The sequence below is a fragment of the Plectropomus leopardus genome, chromosome 18 (genome assembly GCF_008729295.1).
Source record: "Plectropomus leopardus isolate mb chromosome 18, YSFRI_Pleo_2.0, whole genome shotgun sequence".
NCBI classification, from domain to species: domain Eukaryota; kingdom Metazoa; phylum Chordata; class Actinopteri; order Perciformes; family Serranidae; genus Plectropomus; species Plectropomus leopardus.
This window is the reverse complement of record NC_056480.1, coordinates 28,869,823-28,893,049: the sequence shown is the minus strand read 5'-3', so window position 1 is coordinate 28,893,049 and position 23,227 is coordinate 28,869,823. Positions and strand designations below refer to the sequence as shown.

At 40.6% G+C, this 23,227-nt stretch overlaps 1 protein-coding gene across 1 annotated transcript; it reads left to right on the top strand.

Moving 5' to 3' along the window:
• The first annotated feature begins 2,403 nt into the window (after window positions 1–2,403).
• sh3bp5a (SH3-domain binding protein 5a (BTK-associated)) lies at window positions 2,404–22,849 on the top strand. Its single transcript, XM_042506613.1, has 9 exons — window positions 2,404–2,671; window positions 3,696–3,758; window positions 8,410–8,538; window positions 17,254–17,418; window positions 18,429–18,559; window positions 18,816–18,858; window positions 20,083–20,299; window positions 20,439–20,801; window positions 22,334–22,849. The coding sequence occupies exons 1-9, from the start codon at window positions 2,588–2,590 to the stop codon at window positions 22,507–22,509; spliced, it is 1,371 nt and encodes a 456-aa protein (XP_042362547.1). The 5' UTR covers window positions 2,404–2,587; the 3' UTR covers window positions 22,510–22,849.
• The last annotated feature ends 378 nt before the right edge of the window (window positions 22,850–23,227 follow it).

Sequence of the window (23,227 nt, the reverse complement as noted above, 5' to 3'; positions counted from 1 at the left end):
ACCCTTCCCAAAGCTTCAAATATTTTTCCTTGAGCCTCTCTGAGTGATTTGGGGAAAATGAATGACCCTCCCTTCACCACAAATGAGTTGTTCATTAGTGCATATAGGTCAGATTCCATACGTAAGGTCATCTCTAAACTTTATAGACTACAGGAGATAAAAATAACGAACACCATATATATAAAACAAAAATGGGACAGGGAAACTAACAATTGCCTCCTAGAAGATATTTGGTTAAAATATTGTGAATTTCAATGGAAGGATATCAAGCTCAAACACATGGAGATCATTCGGCTGGAAATGTCTCATTAGGTATTTCACTACACCAGCTCAACACAGCTACCAGGCAGGATCTGCCAGCTGCTGGAGGTTGTGTCATTCCCAGGAGGCTAATCATAATAATATTTGGAACTGACATTTCATTTAACTGGGATGAACTTCTTTTTGGACTTGTACTGTCAGCTAATGTAAGTGTGAAGAGTAAATATTTAATCGGAATACTGAGTCTAGCTGCTAGAAAAGCAATAACAAAAAAATGGCTTAAGCCAGACACCCCAACTATAGATGAATGGTATGATATCATTTATGAGATTTTCGTTATGGAAAGAATCACTTTCTCAATGAGGCTTCAGCAATCTAAGTTCGATGACATCTGGAAGCAATGGAAAATGTATATCTCCCTGAAACGCCCCTCTTTTATTTAAGGTTCTTTTTTCTATATTTATTTTATTTTCATTTTTTGACCATATAAAGACGCACTGGATTAATTATTTATTTAACTGTAATATTTCAACAGAAAACACCCCATGTTCATGTTAGTGTTAATGTTTAAGGAAAAGAAAGATATACATATGTGCGGGTATGTATGTATATGTATGTATGTATGGGTGTGTATGTGCGCATGTAAGTATATGTTGTATGTGTATATATATATATATATATATATATACATATTTTTTTTTTTTTTTTCCTTTTTTCCTTTTTTCCGGACATTTGAGGCAGACAACGGAAACTAGATATACGCCCAAATGATGTCCCAGATGTAAATGTCTGTTTCTGAACGTCTGACTCTGTATATCTGATTCTGAATGTCAAAAGAAAAAAAAAATAAATTTAAAAAAAAAAAAAAAAAAATGAGTTGTTAGATTTTAAAAATTGATACTTTGATGGTGAAAAAACTTGAACATATACTGGAGTTGAAAAAAGGATCATTTTTTTCACTCTTAACGTGGATGATGTCTAAAGAGTTTATTTTTTTGGCCAAATTTTTAATTTATAAAGTAAAGGGATTTTGATGACATAGACTTTAGTTTGAAATCTCAACCATAATTTATGTTTTTACAGTGTCTGGCTATGATAAACTGTGTAATTTTGACATTTTTAAAAGAAAACATGAACCTGCAGATTTGGAAGACATGTTTTCTTTAAAATCTTTAAAAATCAATGGTCAAATAAATACCAAATACAGACATTTCAGACAGACATTGTATGCCCCCCCCCAAGCCAAAATAACAACCATGAGTTCCTCCCCACTGCTTAAAAAATTGACATGCCCCCCAAACATGCCCTTTAGTTTCACTTTCAAATACCTGTAAGAAAAAGAGGTTTTGAATTTCAAATTTGGTTTTATCTCTGCTGAAAATATCATCAAATAATAAAATTAGTGATTATTTTAATTATTGTTATTGTTGATACCAAACAGAAGATTTTCCCAGTAAAGAGTGTTTAGGAGTCACACAGTTGCCAGTGTTACAGGAACGCGCCTGCTGTCAGCTGACCTCCCCAGCAGAGGGCGACTCACACCCGCTCGTCCTGTCCCAGAATGCAGCTGCGTCAAGTTCACAGCAAACACCTGCTTTAAGACCGGAAACAAGAGTGTCCCGACAAAATAATATGAAACTTGTAGGACATTAGGTAGACTAGGTTCGGACAAAAACGTGTCATTTAGGCTGAATTAAGTACACTTCATTTATAGACCATTAGGCTATTCAAATGAGTCTTTTGGTGCATGACTAGTTCGTAATGAGAACAGGTTGTTATTCATGGTGCAGGGAGGATCATGCATTTTCTCCTCAGGGAAAACTTCAGGAAAAAAATGTAGCTCAGGATATAATACAGCTGAAGTCAAATCCCAGCCATCGCCATACGCTGAAGAGTAAATTACAGTTCCTAACTCTCAGTAACACTCAAGTGCACAGGGCTGTGCCCTTTTTGAAGAGACAAGTATTTGTTATTTGATTAAGTTATTTCACCTCGTATGAACATTTGGATGCATTATCATGTGATAGCGGTCAGACATTTTAACAAAATTCTGCTGCAACACAGGCTTTTATTTTGAAAAGCTCAAACCGGAATCTGTCATATGCTGGTTTCCACAGCGGGTCTGCTGCCGATCCCCGAGATTGGAATCCTCCTCAATCGGATCTTCCGGCGGTCAGATAGCGGAGTCCTCTGCTCGCAGGGCATGTCCTGGTCTCTGGGTGAGGCTTAGTGGATCTCTGCTGGACCCTCTGCTGTCCAGCATTCCGGGGTCGCGCTGTCTTTACACTGAAGACCCATATTTTCTCTCACCAAAAATCTCCAGAAAATGGATCCTTTAAGAAACGGGACTGAGTGTGAGGAGGACTCTCAGTGTGCTGAGGAGGAGGAAGAAGTGGATCCGAGAATCCAGGTGAGCCTCCTAGAATGAGATCCAGATGTGGCGACCAGAGTGACACTGGGAGGATAAAGGGGACCCCAGTAGAAAGGAGCTCACTGCTGGGTTGTATGGAATATAGTTTAGTGGAATATAGCCAGTAAAAGCCAACAAAATTTTTAAAATCATTACATTATTATTTTATTATACTATTAACACAGTGTTACTCAACTTATGGCCCGCGGGCCAAATTTTCCAATTAACAATACAAATAAAGTGATTCACACTGGGAATTGTTTTTGTACTTTTAGTATACATAAGGTGCCAGAGTGCATGAAACAGCATCAAAATAGAGCTTGTTTATCAAAAAAAGTTTCAGTGGAGGATCCCCCACATCCCCTGACAGAGGCCCTAAAAGACCCTCAAATCCTGTGATGTCCTGAAAACATAGAAACGACCTAAAGTCCTAGAAATGTCCTAAAAACCTGGAAACATCCTGAAGTCCTGGAAATGTCTTAAAATTCAAGAATTGCCCTGAAATCCTAGAAAAGTCCTAAAATCCTAGATATGCCTTAAAATCCTTGTAACATCCTAAAATCTTACAAACATTTTTAAATCCAAGATACTGGGGAATGTCTTTAAGTCCTTAAAAACACCTTAAAATCACAGAAATGTCCTGAAATCTGTGAAACGTCCTAAAATCCTCGGGACATGAGCGGGGCTGCAGCGACTGGCCCCTGGTCATCTGTCATTTTACAGAGTTGGCCCCCGAAGCAAAGCAAGTTGAGTATCCCTGTGTCAATACTTTATTGCAGCCTTTACAGTTACAATTGAAATAATTTATAGTTATGTAAAAAAGTGTCATCTTTAATAAATAAAAAGTGTTTAGCACTCAGCACACACACACACACACACACACACACACACACACAGAGTGAGGGCTGCATGCTCAGTATTTAGGTAAACAGAGGTCACAGTTTAGTCTTTACACTCCCAATGTGTATGAACCATAACTCCTCTCTCTCTCTCTCGCCCTGCATGCCATGTTGTGTGTAAACAGGGGGAGCTGGAGAAGTTAAACCAGTCCACAGATGACATTAACCGCTGGGAGAGTGAGCTGGAGGTAAGAGCAGACACCAACACTGCTGTCATTGTCATCAGTGGCTCTCCCTGCGGGGATCAATCACACGGCCGAGCTGCAAAAGCACACTTTAAGTCTCACTTTCCAAATCTGACTCTGCTGTAAAGCAGTGAAAGCTCCTGTCTGTGCTGTGGGATAACTGATCTAGTTTAGACTGTTTAAGGTATTTGCCTAGCAACAAGGTCATTGCACAGAAACCATCCAGACCAAATGTTTTGCAAAGATGGAAATGTTCTAAATGCGGGAGCTGCTTCTGAGGAGAAATGTGGAAAAACTGAAGCGGCGGCTGGTCCTCCTTAATAACACTGCACTGTATGAACCCTCAGTGCCACAATAACTGTGATCTGAATGTTAAGTATAATATCTGAATGGCACATTTGGAGCGATTTAAATCCCAAGCGCTCTCCTCGTTTCCTGTAAAAACATACCAAACACTTAAAGAGGAAAAACGCTGTAAAGTGAAGCGAGGAGCAGCAGAAAAATGGCTGGTTGGTTGTTTTCTTTTGGGTGTTTGTGCAGCGCTCGCTCGGATCTAAACATTTACTAGATGGGTTACTGTTCAGCAAAAGCAGAAACATTCCAGAGGAAGGCTACAGTTTTCCTTAAAGTAGGCCCCTCGTGTTTCTCATTAGACCTTCAGTCATGTCCCAGTGCCACAAATCAGAGCTGGAATAAATGTTACAACAGACAGACAGGCAGGCACAGGACGGAAACGGGATCTGTAGACACACCTCAGAACCACGGTGGCTTTACTCAAGTATTCATGCTGGATCATTATTTTATATCCTGGTCATTTATAGCCAGGTGCTGTCATTTGAGATATATTTTTTTCCACTGTTTATGCAATTTTTTGAAGCAACAGTTGTGTCGCTGATGTTGTTAGATCTTTATTTCAAACATGCCAAATAAAATAGGAGAACAAAATAAAATTAAGCAAGAAAAACACCAGAATGCCCATTTAACATATTCTGTAAACAAACGTAAACAAAGTATTTCATGTCCGTAAAGGGAAAAGGAGTAGGACGAATTTAATACTCATCAAATCCTACCACCTTTATTCAGTTTTATATACATGTATATTTGCACACTGAAAAAACAAGAACAGATTAGTCTCAATAAACAAGTACACAAACATCACAAAACAACACATGAATACAGAAAACAATACAGCAGGAGAGCCAATCCCAGCTGTCATTGGGCAGAAGGCGGGGTACACCCTGGACAGGCCAGACTATCGCAGGGCCGACACATATAGACAGACAGCCTTGTCAATATATATGTTTTTGACAAAAAAACATGTTTAAATTCATTAAATGTTCTGTGTGTTTTCAACTCTATACTTCAGCTGTTGCATAAATTAACACCTCTGACTGTAATATAATATTTTGTATTAGTCCTCACTGACTGTTTCTACACACTAAATCCTCTCAGATCATTAAACTTTCTTTCATTTGAAACAACTTTTGGATATTTTGAGGTAAAAACACAGACAGAAGCAAACAGAAAATGAAATATAGAGTGGCGGACCTCTGGATTGACCTTAGGCTGCAGTGAGGCAAACTTTAGTCACAGTTCAGTGGATGTGCTGAAAAGATTTCAGCTCTGTATAGATGTCTTGGTGATGCATTATGATGTTTTGAAATCTGGAATATGAGATTTCTAGAAATGTAGATTTATTGTAATAGGTCTCGCCCACCTAAAGCAATCATCAAATTTTAAGCTTGGACTAAGTCATGACTCTCATACATCAGCATCAACTTTGTTACAATTGTCTATGCCATTTTTGATTTCTGAGTATTTATGTAAAATTGAACTTGAAAACAAATGTTTGAAAAATCATTAAAAACATTACTTGAAAATGGATTTACAATTTTTATTTATACATATATATATATATATATATAAAACTTTAGATCAGTGATCTGTAGATGATCTTGCCAAAGCTTTGGGATGATTGGCCCAACAGTCTGGGACTAGCTTGCAAAAGTGTGATTTTCAGAAAGTTAAAAGAAAGTCCCCAAATTTGACATTTCTAAAGCAGAGGACCATTGAAGCAAAGGTGCAGATGAATTGAGACATTAATATGGAGAAATAATTTTGACTCTTAGCCAAGCTGTTTTTGATATATTTGCTGAAATGCCAAACTGATCATAACAGCACCACCTTGAGATACTTGAGTGTCTTTTTTTATTTGCCTAAGTAGTGGGTGGAATTCGCTTGCCAATTTGGTGAGGTTTTGTCTGGTGGTTTTTACTGCAGGAACATTTTTAGCTGAGAACAATAAGATGAAGAAAGAAGAACATTTAGAACAAAAACAATAGGGCTCCAGCGGGTTGCTGCTTGGACCCATAAAGAAGGCGACTCATAGTGAGGCAGAATGAAAGTAGGAAAGTGAAAAATGCGTAAAGTGTCGCTTGCAGGCTGCAGGCTGTTTCCCTGCAGAGTCTGGAGTTGATTATAACCATGTACAGTAGATTCAGAGGATTCAGGAAAAGCTGAGGCAGCGAGGTTAAAGCCAAGTTCAGATATAAGGCTCTCTACGCTGCCAACACAATGGCACACAGACAACACTGTGTGTTAGAGATGAAGGGGCAGTGAGGCCATCAGTCTTTGCCATCATTACAGAATATACTAACCAGTCTGCATGCTGCGTCACAGCCTCATAGCAGGAACAGGAAGTCAGCAACATAATGATGTCACAGGAAGTGTGCTTCCTGTAGGGCCCTCTCCCTTTTCTCTCTTTTACCCTCGCTTGTATTCTTCCCTCAGTTTTTTTTTTTTTTTTTATGAACAGGATGCAGGTGCTGCTGCCTTTCAAACTCTGTAAATTACAACACACAGACAGCTGTACACACACACATGCACATACACACACACACACACACACACACACGCACACACACTCAGTAACCCTGCCATATAGATTAGGTGACGACAGACCTCATTTCTGAAGAGCATGTCTCGTGTCACTGAGCCACTTTGGGCTTTCTGCAAACAAATATGCACACACACACACACACACACACACACAGATGATGTTGCAAAGTGCACAATATCAGTGCTCACAAACAAATTTAAACTGATTTCATGAAGAAAGACTCAGTACATTTACATGATGAATGTAAACGTACTGATTTACACTGATTTACCTAAAACTGTAATTTTAAAATACATGTAAAAATGGTAGTCAGACTGAAATCTCACTTAGTAGAATTTCTTGAAGTCGGACAAACACACATAGATAATGCAGTCAGGGGTCACTTTACTCTTTCATGTAAAAGCACCAACTGGACCTGAACTGGCCTCGGCATTCTGCACAAGCTCCAGGCTTTGACCTGGAAGTTGAACAGTATAAATTCATAGAAGAAAGCCAAAAGAAACAAAAGAAGAAGAGGGGAAGTAAACAAAACAAGTAACAAGTAATGCATACAGTATGTAGAAAATGTACAGTGCCGAACTGCATCCATGTTTTGACGGTTGGACATGCAGCCCATTTGCCGCTTGCTAACTTCTTTGGTATGTGACCTAACAGATTAATGGAAGAAGGCCCAATAGCAACTAGGTGAAAGGGGCATATCGCCTCCTAAAGCAGCAAAGTTGGACATACTTTCATCAGTAAGTGGATTCTCCCCCACTGCTTGTATACTGGGACAAGGTCAGGAGTCCAGTTAAATGGTCTGATTGAGCTATAACAGTGGCTCAACTTAACTGTGCATGTAAACGCACTGAATATATAGAAAGCCCCTTTCCTACTCTACAAAAAAAAAACACTAACGCCATCAAAAATCTGGCTTTTTACTATGATGGGAAAGGTAACAATCAGCATTGAGACCTGGATCAAATGACTCCACAGTAGTCACAGGTATTTGTCGGCTCTGACTGGCATCAATGGGAACACAACACCCAGGTGAACGTGCTAATTTTAGCTACAATACCGAAAAGATGCAATGATAGGGTCGCCACAAAATACCATCCATCTTCGCCCAAGCAGTGCTCGAACATTGCTCCAAATTAGTCTGCACCGAGTTTGAAATAGAGACTGAATAGGTAAGGAGAGGTAACCACTCTAACATTTTCACTGGTCTCCATGCTGCTTTTTATTGTTTATTAACCTGTTTGTTCATGACGTGGAATGTGACACACTAAAAAAGCGACACACACACAGAGAAAGGAAAACTCATCTGCTGCAGACCAATGTACACATCTCTGCTATACTGGCAAAGGGAAAGGAGTTTATAGCCTATTTTTAGTGGGTCTTCCGATGTTTAAAAAAACACAGTGTGCATGGATTAATTTTGGTAGAAAAGGAGTATACGTTTTGCACAACAACACTGAGGAGCAAAACCAAAACTGAGATACAGTTTCTTTGTATATCAGTGCACGTGCTCATATTTGGCTTATGGTTTAGAGATGACTTTAGAGGCACCAGGCCAAACTGATCAGGGCCAGCAGGACAGCACGAGCCTCAAGGCAAGCCAACATGTGGCTAAAGCTTAAAACCTCAAACACAAGAGGAAATACAGTCGTAGTTAGGATACAAAACTTCAGTTCTCACCTTCACAACAGCTTTGAAATGCATCATTATGACTGTAGATTGACTGATACATTTAAAAACGAATGTGTTTGTGTGTAGGACTGCCGTCAGCGGTTTCGCGCCGTGCTGGTAGAAGCAACAGTGAAGCTGGACGAGCAGGTGAAGAGGATCGGACGAGCTGTGGATGATTCCAAACCATACTGGGAAGCCCGCAAAGTAGCAAGACAGGTACACACACGTACACACACACACACACACACACACACAGACACAAGGGTACATACACACACATTCACAGAGGGGTGCAGTAGTCAGTGAGGTCAGCAGACACTGAGTGTGAGGGCAGGCTTACTGAGGATGAGAAGTTTAAATAGCTCAATATCTACTTAAAGGGAGCACAGTCACATGGTGTCTATTTTTGGACTCAGTCACACCTCTGTATCCTAAGCTGCTGTCACACACACACCAGCTCAGTGTGGGGAAGAGGAATTGTCTGAGGCTACATCCACACTAAAATGTTTTTGTTTTAAGACCCGTAACTATTGCTATGTTTATTCCTAGCATCCATGTTACTTTGGCATTTTGGAAGCCCTAAAATGGATACCTTTGAAAATGCAGATGACTTAGTTTTTGTTTGTTTCAGTCTGGACGGGCACAAACAGAGACTTTTGAAAATGATGATGGCGCAGACATTCCAGTGTTTACCACAGAATTAGAATCTCTGTGTGGCGCTATCATTCTGTGTCCTCTCTTTGAATTTGGATGCTTTTTGTGGGTCCATGAAAGCAGAGCAGGCAGAACTTAATACAGTTTTTTTTTCCCTCAGCACATGTTAAGCTGTGGGGTGGATAATTGATCAGTCCATCTGATCAGAGTTGATCAGATCAGATTGATGGATTAAAGGAGCAGCAGATGAGTGTGAATGCAAATATTCACACCTAGCTCAGTGAATGGTTAAGTTTCTCTTTCACTGCGCCAGATGTTCTGCTGCTCCCTCTGTGCCCGGATTATGCTCTACGCTCCTGTGTGTTGCAATCAATAACCAAACAGAAAATATTTTCCAAAAGAACTCAAAATGAACAGTCCAGCTCCAAAAATATAAAATCAGTATGTGGTGGCAGATGTTTTAATCGTGGTGGGTAGCCACAAATAAATTAATGTGTGAGAAACCCTGTCATGTTCACTTCCTGACTGAGTCTTAGTCACAGCTCGTCAAGTCAGAACATTAAAGCTATGTCTACATACCTTTAATGATGTCATGCTTTTTGTATGGGAACTCCTTTCCCATCACAATGGCTTCCTCCAGCAAAACAGATAATGCTCCTCGTACTACTCTGTTATATCGCCATATTTTTAGTGCAACGAGCTATTTCTGTTTTCTGCCACCTTGACCACTTTATACATGTGTTACTTTCAGTAACACTTCCACCTCGTCATCAGTCAAAGCAGAGAAATCTCTGGTCTTGCTTTTTCATTATCTCCAAAATATTTTCGGTAACCAAGCAACCAACTGCAGAGAAGATAATCTGCTCCCTGTTTGCACCCAATGTACACGAGCGGCCATGTGATATGCATTTTTAGGCATTTTAATATAGATGGAAATCTATTCTAAATTCTAATCTATTTCAAAACACCGTTTAAAATCTGAGTTTCCCACACATTCATTTGTTTGTGGCAGACCGCCATGACTGTAACATCTCCTGCTAGGTATTCATTTTATATTGTTCATTAGGAGCGCTACTGGAATATACAATATATACCATACAGTCGTGCATTTCATCACATTGTTGGATCACAGAGCACACACTGAACACAGACGGAGCAGCAGAACACCAGGCAATGTGTAAATTAAACCTTACACTTCATTGTGCTGGGTCTAAAAGTTTCACAGCCGCTCGATCTGATATGATCAACTGCTGCTGAGGAAAAAAAAAACTCATGAAGAGTTCTGCCTGAGCTGTGTTAACGGACATGCAAAAATATCCAAATTTAGAGAGGAGACACAGAATGATAAAAAGGGACACACACAAGATAAAAATAAAAAATACAAAAAATATCACCAAAAAAACTGCTGAACCCCCCATTGTAAGCTACCAACACATATGCTAATATTTGATAAACTCTGAAAATTGATAAGTTATTCATGTGGATGTGGTCTGGCTGCACTGAAACTGCCAGACTCATCATATTTGTCATTATCTGTGTTGCTTCCTTTGCTGCATCTCAGAGGCCTCTGTGTTTTCATGTATGCTGAGGGAAAGTACAGCGACTTCCCTCAACGCTAAGTATGCAGTCCCCTCTCCCATGGGTCATGTCCTTCACTGTCAAACTGCTCCAGCCTGTTGAGGCTTGGACCTGATAGCTTGGCACCAGAACTTTAGAGTCCAGCACCCCCCCACCTCTCAGCCAATAAGGAAGGAGCTTATGAGTCATTCATCAGAGGGCTGACATTTGTGTGTCAGGGCTGAGCTGTCAAACTGAAATAGACTCTCTGTGTGTGTGTGTGTGTGTGTGTGTGTGTGTCCCTGCTTATCTCTGTGGCAATATGACAAATTACCTGGCAGTACCATCGTCTTCTGACGGTAGCACGTGAGCATCAGGGATTACTGATAGGTTTTGAATTTTGACTTAGGATCCAAAGGCTCTTATAGCTTTGTGTGTGTGTGTGATGGGGTGGGGGTGGGGGGGTGATCAGGGGGTTAAATAGAGCAAAGCCCTTAGATTGAACTGGTGTATTGTCTGGTCATGATTTATGGATGAATATTTAAAATTTAATACATGACCTATTTTAAAGGGATTCAAATGCTTACCCTCACTGACCCTGCCAGAATAAAAACACTCACACGCACACACACACTACCTAACCCCACCCAAACTCGTCTCAGCCCCCAACCCCCCATGTTTATCCTCCTACATTCCAGCAGACTGGGGGGGTGGAGGGTGGCGGTAGGAATTCGCCTGTACTGTCCTATCTTTTGTCCTTTTTATCCAGCATTCTCTTTTGCACCAAAGCCTGTCTGTCTGGCAGTCTGTCTGCTGCACCCCTCTCTCATTCTCTCTATCTAACTCTTTACCCACTCATCTCCACAAAACTGTAAATGGGGTGAACACCTCAAAGAAAAGGTGTCAGACAGGATGACAGCGTCTGACATGCCAATTTAAAATGAGTCATGTGTACAGTTACACACATATACACACACACTTACACAGTAGGATGATAGAAACAGGCGTCATGCATGTTCAAGGTGACAGTGTGTCATGCTATTTCAGACCAAAGCCACACTGTGACACCTAGTTAATTAACTGATAACAATGCCTGTAATTAGCATGCAGTCCCACACTCAGCAGGCTCTGTGCCACATACAGAACTGCAAACAGTGTCCTCCACCTTCAATGCATGTTACTCACCAGGGTCCTTATGATTTGTCATCATTTGTTCAATTGTTTGTCTTTTTTTGCAAAAGCAAAGAAAGGCAGAGACTGACTGTGTTTGGTCAGTTTATCTGCTGACAACAACACGAGCAAACACCAAAGGAAGTTTGGTGGGCTCTGCCCAGGAAGTCCTGAGAAGCAGGGCCATTTCTAGGATTTGAGGACATTCAGTGCGTTTACTTGATGTTAGAAAAAGTGGAATAATTGTGTGTCATAATGCAGCATTTCCTACCCCAAAGTTATTGTGAATAAACAGGGCTGTGAATTTAAAGGATTTTTTTCCTTTAAAATGTTGAGGTGATTTTTTAAAAAACTTTTGGCTATTTTTTTTTCTTTAAAACTTTTTTTTGTTGATATTTTTGGTGATTTTTAAAGAAGACATGCCTCCCAAACCCTTTGGGCTGGCCGAAATAAAAATCAGCACCATTTATTATAGCCAAAAACTGTAAAACCAGAAATTATTGTTGTGCTATTTATGTAATATTTGGGGCTGAAGCCTCGAACACCAAGGCCCAATGACGCCACTGCTGTGAACGACGGGCACTTTTGTATGACGCTTTATCTCAAAAACCCATGATGGATAGCATGAAAGTCTCACTACTTTCACTTCTTCTTTACTCATGGTTTGTCCTCATCAAATATCTATCACCATCCTTCTGTTTTCCCTGCACCGCCTCTCTTCTCTGAGCCTGGGAAATGGGTCATGATGGAGAACACAGAGGAGGGATTCATCTTTGCCGGTCAAACTCACAGATTACATGCAAAGAACTACTTTTATCTTTACACTCCCCTCCTCTATCTCTTCAGCATCTCCAGGGGGTCTTACCAACCCTGGACCAGCGATATCACTACAACACGACACAAAAGATGTCAGCATGTGCATTTCCTGCAGATCTCTGCTTGCTTGCGTCATTGTTGGAGGCTTTATCATGAACCTAGCTGACAGAGGCAGGGGTGGTGTCACAGGGGTTAATGTAGGAGAGAGGCAGGGGAGGCTGTGAGAAAAACACAGGGAACAGCTGAGAGACCTGCGCTGACCTTTTGGGAGTCTGTCATGTTCAAACCTTTTATTGTGAAATGTGTGGCTCATCATGATGAACACACAGTGAGCTGCAGGTGAATGAATGACTGACAAATGAATGAAAATTTATGTCAGACATGTGAAAACATAATAACATACAAACAAACAAAAAGTCAATTAGCTCCAACAAATAAGCAGAATAAAGTGAAACATTGAAAAACAAAATAAGCAGACTAAAGTGGTAAAACATGTTACAAAAAATAAATTTCATTTACAAGCATTGACACGCCTGAAAAGGAGCAGGAAGAAGTTAACACTTATTTAATCCTACCCCTTCTGCACAACTCAATCATTAATCTCTATTTTACATAAATATATTACATATACACATGTATATAAATATACACATATGTACATATACACACATAGAAACACATACATATATATACTGTATATATACATTCTATACACATTACATACATACACACATACCTCTACACATGTATAAACACATCTTGAGTTTAAGTACAATGTTTTGGTTTGACATCCGACAACTTTATTGTCTTAGTTTGTGCTCACCGCTCTCGTGGAGGACTCAAAAATGAAGACAAGACAAAAGTGAGAAAAACTGCAGTTCTTCGAATGTCCACTTTGGGCTGGCTCCAAAAACGAGTCAGTCCACATAGAACCCCATGTTAACATGCCTAGTGTTCCAGCTGTCTTCCTTTCTTCCTTCCTTCCTTCATTAATGAATGAAGTCCTAATTAACCATACAATAAAGTATAAGTGCATGCTGCTATCTATGTAAGTTGATTTTATTTATAAAGCCCATTATCACAAATCAGAGTTTGCCTCAGAGGGCTTTACAGCAACACCCCTCTGTCCTTAGACCCTCACATCACCCAAGGAAAAACTCCCCCAAAAACCCTACAACGGGGGGGAAAAAATGGTAGAAACCTTAGGAAGAGCGACTGAGGAGGGATCCCTCTTCCAGGACGGACAGACATGCAATAGATGTTGTAAATAACAATTAAATTACAATAATGACATAAAGGAAAGAGAAAGAGAGAGACGGAAAAAGAGAGAGAGAAAGAGAGAGGGAGAGAGATGCATAGCAATAATGGTAATAATAACATATCATATATCAATGGTGATAGACATAAAATTACTAAATGCACTCTGATAGCATGTGATGTTACATGCAAATATCATAGGCGTTGTTAAGAATCCCATGTGTATATTATTAGTGGAGGCATGACTCATAATAATAGCAGTAGAAGGTCGCGTCACACAGGATCACGGCATCGGCACAACCAAGGCCCACAACACAGGCGCAGCCACAGACAGGACCACAGCAACAGCACAACCAAGATCATGATCCAGGCGAGCTGGAGGTACAACATCAGTGCAGCCACAGCATGAGCACGGCCAAAGGCAGGGTCACAGCACCAGCACAGCTATCACCACAATCCAGGCGCAGCCAAGATCCAGAAATGTACGAAACAAGGGAGCACAAATGCTCCGGAGAAGAAGTTGATTTAGTGTAATGCAGTAAAAAAGACATGAGCATAAAGACATGAGTGTTTGCAGATGGAGGGAGCAAGGGAAGGAAAGAGGAGCTCAGTGTATCATAATAAGTCCCCCAGCAGACTAAACCTATTTCAGCCCATCTAGGGACTGGTCCAGCTTGTAAGCTTTATCAAAGAGGAAGATGGTTCCATTAAAGAAGAGCGTGGTAACTGAAGGTTCTGGTTCCCATCCAACTTTTGGAGACTTTAGGAACCACAAGTAACCCTGCATTTTCAGAGTGCAGTGATCTTGAGGGTTGGTAAGGAACTATGAGCTGTGACAGACAAGACGGGGCCTGACCATTAAGGGCTTTTTGGTAAGGAGGAGGATTTTAAATTCAATTATGGATTTTTCAGGGAGACAGTGCAAAGAAGCTAAAACAGGAGAAATATGATCCCTTTTCTTGATTCCCATTTGTACACATGCACACGTATTCTGGACTAGATGGAGAGACCTCAGAGACTTGTTGGGGCAGCCGGATAATAGGGAGTTGCAGTAATCCAGGCTAAAGCAACAAATGCGTGCACTAATTTTTCAGCATCTCTTTGAGACAGGATATGTCTAATTTTTGCAATGTTACGCAATTGAAAGAAAGCAGTCCTTGAAGTTTGTTTTATATGGGAGGCAAAAGATAAATCTTGATCGAATATAAGGTTCCTTACAGTTGTGCTAGAGAGTTGTGCAAGGCAATGCCATCTACAGAAATGATATCTTTTGAAAAAGAGTTTCTGAGGTGGTTGAACCAAGAACAATAACTTCAGTTAAATGCATTCTGGTGCCGCCCCTCTTATTACACATTGAGTGAGTATAATCTGTCCAATCCCCAAAAATGTCTCATGCACAGAGTGAGTCTATAACTCACTTCATAAAAGTGATAACTCACTTTGCCCCTTTCCTAAAAAAAAAGCACCTGTCAGCAAATTGATGTTGAGTTCATAATGTAACTGATAGCAATGGGTATACACCATTGCTGCTGGTTTCTTTCTTGCCATTTATTGATTTGGGGAAGATACACTCAGATTTCAAACCATTTTGGTTTAACACTGTGAAATGGTGTCTATTTTAACATGAATGAATGGCTTTGTTACATATTTGCCTACTACAGCAATGGCAAACAATAATCCATTCAAAATACTTAAGAACAGAAAACAAAGTAGAGCAGTAAAAGCTTGCTTCCATTGTAGCACACGGTCAACACAGATAGACGGTGTGATTAAAACAGGACGAGGGGCACAGAGACAGACTCAGAGTGTTTTATAAAATGTCAAAGAGTGACACACAACTGATTGTCCTGTTAAAATGCTGTACTGAACAAAGTGTACTCTGACCCTGCAGAGCTTTTAGAGGACTGCAGGAGAAGTATCAGTTCAGCCTGTTGTTGCATAATTTTGGATGTAAGATGATATGGCATAGTTTGGAGCAGAACTGTAACTTTTTTTCCTCCTATTAACTAAAAATCTGTGAGATGGGTTGGTGGATGAGGATGTAGTTTTAGCCCTTTTTACACAGAGGTAGCGCTATAAAGTCACCACTGTGTCCTGTCTTTATGCTTCCTTTACATTTTTGCACAGAACCAACAGAGTCTGCCTCTCATGGGACATTAACATGCACCAGCAGTGCTTTATAAACAATAAAAAACGTAACATGTCAAAAACAATAATTTACCCTCTCTGTTATATGGCAGCTGATCTTATCCTCTGCTCAGAGGGTAAGGAGCTCCCCAGTCGCATTGTTTTCCCAATGTGTGGACATTGCAGACAGTGCTGCTCTTATTATACAGACCCTGTTTGGCACTGTTTCTACCTCCTGTGGCGGTTTGAAGGGGGATCCACGATTGTACCTTTTATACAAATGGTGAGGTAGCACAACGGTGCAATAATCCTGCCTTGATCAGGCTGTGTAAAACAGGCTATGGTTTGTTCTGTTTTTGATTTTGGTTTGATAAGTAGCGGTACAACATTCCCAAAACTATATATGTGCTGTAATTTACAGTAGGCTTGGGCAATGTGTTATATTTCATACCTTCACACCAGCAATAGCAAGTTCTTATAAAAAGCATGTAGTCTTTTTGGTTTATTTTCATGCCTTTAATACCATACAGACAGACAGACAGACAGACAGACAGACAGATGGACACACAGACAGATAAGCATTTCCCTCTGGGACTCCCCAATATCACCATTAAATCCTGCTTATCATTCTGTTCTATCTTTTCTCAAATAAAAGCTCTTTATTTGATTTACCAACGACAAATGACCCAGCTAACCAAATGTTCTTTATTACTTCTTATCTTATTCCAGGAAATTTGATGCGAGTTACTGAAACCTCTTAGTATTCAGCCAGTCACTGACCTTAAAGTCAGGCCTGTATGGGTGGACAGAGTGGGTCCAAATATGTCCAGCATGATGGGAAGAATCCTGCCATTGAGTGTGACTGTGGGCAGGAAGAGCCCACTGTAAGCGCGTCAGATTTTCTTAGTGACAAAGCTTCTGTTTGTCTATTGTATCAAGGCCCGCTTGTCTTTCTGTTCATGTGTGTCTGTGTGTGATCTTTTCCTCCCTCCACGGCTGTCATAAGGAATCAACCGTGGTTCCTCCAGAGGAAATACTGGTCATGAATTACACACTGACACACAAGGACAAGTGATGCACTCATACCATGTGAGAACAAACGCTGGGCCAACTGGCTGCTGGTTATTAGTGTCAAATGAATGTCACGATGCTGTGATTTGTGCTCTCCGTCAGCTTTTCACACTTGTCACTTTTCATGACATCAGAATTGTGTAAAATCTCAGTCCTGCATTTCACCCGGAGTTCCAGTGCAGTGATATTTACCACCTGAAAGCTCTTTTTTAAGCAGGACATTTGTAGCTTTTTACTTTTGATGTGATTATAAATAATTACTCTCTATCTGAACTCTAGGCCCAGATCGAAGCCCAAAAGGCCACTCAGGAGTTCCAGCGGGCGGTGGAGATCCTGCGGGCAGCCAAGGAGACCATAGCCCTGGCCGAGGAGAGGCTGCTGGAGGAGGACAGCCGCCAGTTTGACTCCGCGTGGCAGGAAATGCTCAACCATGCCACACAGAGGGTACGAACATGATGCAAGAAAGCTGAAAAACACTGAAAGGCTTCATCCTAACAAGTCTGTTGTGCTGGAGTGTGATGTGCAGACTGCCACCGACACTAATGATCAAGGAAGTGGAACCAGTAGATACTGTTATACTGGAATTGTCCGTCTTAAAGGGTAACTTCAGTATTTTTCAACCTGGACTGTTTTCTGATATTTGTGTGGCTGACTAATGGGAACAACAACAAAGTTATATAGTTAAAGTTATAACTGTATACTTTTAAATGAAATCGCAGGAATATCAAAATTTCTGATGCTTTTCTATGGAGGTCTACGAGCAGGATGTCCGAGTTCAGTGTGTATGTGATTGGCTCATGGCATTGGAGGGCGGGCCTTGCGATAGGGCAACTGAAACTTACCTTATCAGCTGCAGCCATTTCCTCCTCTCTTTTTCATTGATAGGAAACTAGTAAAATGACAATTCCATCATTTTTTTGGACTCAGATCTGTTCAAACAACAGCAAACACAGTACTGTGGTATTGTAAACAATACAAGGCTTGGACCTAGAAATAGGACTATAGTGTCACGTAGCCATTTAAAGACCGGATAAACACTAAAATTACTGTTTATTTAAACACAGTCTGGTGGGTTCAGCAATAGCGTTTTCGGGCTGTTTCTAGTTAAATATAAAGGAATTTGCTCTTTAACAAAAAAAGTATATTTGTTGGGAACTTTTTCACAGTGTTGTCAGACACTGATGATAACAATCTGAGTCTGTCAGCGGCAAAAACAAACACTTTTGTGGACTTAAATTGATGATGCACAAATGCTCCTAGTGGTTACATTGCAGCCTATTTGGTGACTGCCAGCTGCAGCGCTCTCCTGCAGTACTGGACCACTTTCAGAATCTTTTGTTCTCATTTGTCACTTCTTTAAAAAATCATAGGAAACGAAGGTCCAGGTTGAAAAATCCCAGTGTTATGTGTGGAAAGCTGGCTTTCATAACATGAACCTGTGTGGATTGTTTCAGGTGATGGAGGCGGAGCAGGCAAGAACACGGAGCGAAGCAGAACACCGAAAAACAGCAGCCAATTACAACTCATGTATAAGCCACATGAGGCAGCTAGAGAAGAAACTCAAGCGCTCCATCAACAAATCCAGGTCTGCTCCTCTCACTCATTCTCCTTTTTCTTTCCCCTGCTCTGGCCTCGCTGTGTGTGTGAGTGTGTTTGTGTGTGAGAAAGCTGGGATTCTGTCATCTGATGCAGTCCAGATGTTTGAGGGGTTGGCTGCGCAGTGTTGGGGTGTGCTCCCTTTGTAAGAGCCAAGGAATGTGAGTGCTCACAGAGGAGTGTTTTTCTTCCAGCAGTTTCTCCCTCCCTCTCTCTCACATTTTCTCCTTTCTCTCCCTCTGTAGGCCATATTTTGAACTGAAAGCCAAGTATTATCTGCAGCTGGAGGTATGTATGTCAGCAGGCTGTGAAGTCATTTAAAGTTAAGATACACTGAGCCAAACCAGTTTAAAGCACTGTTGTTTATACATTTTTCATCCACGGTAATGTACGTCCATCAGTCCGTGCTTCTCTTGGTCCAGACTGAAACATCTCACATTCACTCCTGCCCCCCCGTCACATGTTTTGGTCTCGAGTCAGACTTGAGTAAAACTTTGATGGCTTTAGACACAACATGTTGAAAAAAGGTTAGTTATATAGGTACGCACGCATCACATAGGTGCAACGCTATCAACAATCAACTTTCATGAGGGAAAAAAGGTTACACCTGCACACATACTCCATGCCACACAAGACCTGACGAAGATCCAGGCAGGATCAAAACATCTGAACTTGTGTGGCATGGAGTAAGTGTGCAGGCGTAAACATGACAAAATCAAAAAGACTTGCAACTCAACTTGGACTTTAACACCAATTACTTGTGGCTTCACTTGGACTTGAGCCTTTTGACTTGAAAGTACTTGTTACCTTTACCTAAAACCAAAGATTCAAGTGTGTTATCTTGGGGGGCCCAGTAGCTCAGTGGATAGTGTGGGTGCTCCATGTACAAAGGCACTGTCCTCACCCCTTTCATGCTTACATTCTGTCCTGTCAAATAAAATCAAAAACGCCCCATAAAAAATATTTTATGTCGTTTCATTACATCATCAAGTGCAAAACAAATCAGTTTATTTCCTTCATGTCCTGATTCAGCAAATGTTAACTTTAATCTTTTTATTCAACTTAGACATAAAACAGACAAAAACATAAGGAAACAGGACAGAAATATACAAAAATCCATTCTGTTGTGGTACCAGTTAATAATAATGCTATACACTTCAAAGAGTTCAAAGGTTTAAAGATGTGTGAAAGGCATCTGAAAGCAGCACAAGAAAGGTGCTTCAGGGTTCAAAGGGTTAAGACAGCTCACACTGAGTTTTATGACCACCTCACATCAAATGATCACCTAAAGTTTTTATTCTGACATTTGAAATGTATCTGCGACAGTAAAGTGCTTGAAAAATCGTGTGTTGTTAGCCATGTTTGTTTAGTAATGAAAGCACTCCCCCTGTCTGTTAATGTCATGCCCACTCAGCCTCGGAAACCCTTTTCTCATGTGTCAAAATGTTTTTGATTCATAAAGTTTTTACAAGAACGTGTGTTAACTAAGTACTTGTGTTTGATATCAAACAGCAACTTAAGCGTCATGTGGATGAACGTCAGGCCAAACTTGTGGTTGCGAAGGCCGACTACCGCGCAGCGCTACGCAACCTAGAGAGCATCTCTGAGGAGATCCATGCCCAAAGACGCTCCATCGCCATGGGAACCAGGGAGCAGGGTGTCGGTGCGGAGGGAGACGCAGGCAACGAGGACATTGCCAACTTCAAGATGGAGTCCGACGGGCTGTCAAGTGAGTCTAACTGAAGCTCAGAAAAGATCCACATTGTCATCCATCCATTTTTGTTTTGTTGGTGCATGTGTGTGTCTGCGTGTTTAATGTGTGTGTGTGTGTGTGTGTGTGTGTGTGTGTGTGTGTGTGTGTGTTTCAGTGGTGTCCGTATCAATTGACGAGGAGGGCAGTCACAGTAGCAGCTCAGAGGAGGAGGCCGACACACACTCCACCTCCTCACCCTCCTCATCCTCCTCTCATCCTTCCACCTCTGCCTCCTCCCCCCCGGACATGCCCCGCTCTTACCCCTCCTCCTTGCTCCACACCACCTGCTCCTACCTCTCCTCCTCCCCCCCCTCCTCCTCCGTCCTGTCCTCCTCCTGTCCCTCGGGCTTGGAGTCAGTGAGCCCCTGTGGCTCTCATGACACGGACTCGGCGTGCGGTTCTGGGCACGCCTCGCCTCTCCTGGGCCCTCGCAGCCAGTGCAGCGGAGCTTCCTCTCCAGACTGTGACCAAGAGAGAGGTGTGTGTCCATCACATCAGTGTGTGTGTGTGTGTGTGTGTGTGTTGACTCCTGATGTGACGCTTCATCCTGTATGTCAGAACTGTTTTATATTTTTGGAGTTTAATGTTTATGTAACATTTCAACATTCAGTTTTTAAAATGCACTTTTTTCTTTTTGGGAAAGCACTGTAACTAGTCCACGTGTCCTCGTAGAATGATTTGTGTGATATTGTACAAATTAGTGCCTCACAAATTACTTTCCATCCTTCACATAAAGTAATTGGGGTTAGATTTAGGAAGAAAAAAACATGGTGTTGATGTACTTTCACCCTCTGAGACCTGAGGAAACTGTCTTTTTTCCTTTTTTAAAACATGGGAAGAAGGAAATAAGCAACTAAAGAAGAGACAGCCCACAAATTTGCAAATTAGTAAAAAGTACAAGAAAATTACCTGAAAATTAGCATGCACAAAAAAACTAAAAGTAATAGTAATAATAATTCTGTAGAATAATAATGATTATGTTTAATTATGATTAAAATAAGTGTAAGTATAGTTAAGAAAATATTCTGATAAATGCAACAGATGACAGTAAAACAAAAGTCAAGTCAATAAAAGGCAAGTCTGAATAATACGTTTTTTTAAAGCGACTTAAAAGAAGACAACATGTCAGTGTTCCTGATCTCCTCCGTCATTCCACAACAGAATCAGTGCGCTGGCAGAAGCTGAGGCTGGAGTCAGAGATAACAGCGAGGTCATCCCCAACATCAGGCACAGTCCAATGTATCGGAGAACAGTCGCTTTTTTTGGCCAAGAAAGAAAAGCAGTTTCTATTTCTAAAATAAAAACCCAGTTTCAGTTCAAGCCTTTTTACATCTACCATGTCAGTCAGTGTTGCTCCTCTTTAATCATCATATGTGAGTTTGTGAGTCTTTATTGCGAATGATATCAGACGTAGAAGGTGATACAGTGTAAACTTTTATTGGGGAGAGCTGTTGAAGTTATAATAAGAAGATGTTAGACTTGAGTGATAAATTGCAGGATGTGGTACACAGTATATTTGCTAAAGGCAGTATAATTTAAAGTTGAGCTCACAGGTTTTAGCCTAGGTCTGTCTTATATGTTATTTCAGACATTTTCAAATCCCAAAACAGTTTTAACTTTGACCATTTTTAGGAGAAAATCACTGAAACTTTTTTTAAAATCATTAATTGTCCATTGGGAAGATGGAAAAGTAAAGACAGAAGCTAAAAATAACGAGTAGTTTGTCTGCACTAACGTGGAATCTGAGCAGACCCATTTGGGACAACAGTTTACCATCGTTCACCAGAGTAATATTGATACATATTAGTTTTTTATTGTATAACAGTTTGCCAAACAAACAGCATCATATCCTTCATGCGAGAGGTGGATGAGATGAGGAAAGTGTTTGGTTTTCCATGAAGTTCTGTTTCGTCAGTTGACTTGAACATGTAGATTTAGTCACAATTCTATGCTCTTTGTGTGTGTGTGTGTGTGTGTGTGTGTGTGTCTGTGTGTCTGTGTGTGTTGCAGGTGACAGAGCAGAGGGAGCAGAAGCGACGCTAGAAGCCGGTTTGAACAAGCTAACCTTGACTGTAGCACAAAAACAAGACGGGGACTCTGAGGATGAACAGGATGGCCTGTACATTAACCCCGACATGTCCTCTCCTCGCTCTGCCTCTCCCATTCTCTTACTCAATGGTGTCTAATGAATGCCTGTCACACTAAAAACACTCACTGTGCCCAGCGCCAAGCGTCCGGACTCTGTAGCAGAGCACGTGGAACAGGCAGGATTCAAGCTGCACACGCCAACCATCCTGACATTACGTGTCCATATTGTCTGATGGTGTCATGTTAAAGGTGCTACAGTGTTTGAACATAAGTGCATTGTTGTGAAATAAATTGTGAACATATGTTGTAAACAACTGAGAGCAGGCACAAGAGGATAAGCCTCTATGTGTATAACTAGCACACTGTCAAATCTGCCAAGTTGATCCTACTTAAAATAATTTTGGAAATTGATTGCATTGAAAAAGTAAATGATAATAATAATAAGGATAATAATAATAATAAATAATAAAATAAAACATAAATAAAAGTAATAATTCATAAATTAATTAATCTTAATTTATGTTTACTTCATGTCTTATTGTTAAGTTTATTTGACATTTAGTTACATTTACTTAAGTTTGTAAAGTTTTCTCAACTTAAAAATGACAAATGATATTAACATTTTTGTTTTTTAAAATAAGTGTTTCACAACTTCAGTAAACCAAGTTAGTTTCATTTAACTTTATCATGAAAAAGAGGTTTGGTGATCTGTGAGTTCTGTTTTTTTAACATGTTTAAGATGAAATACAAATAAGATTGACTAGTTTAAAACCAGCAGAATACAGATATAGAGCACAATAAACATGGTTTACTGAA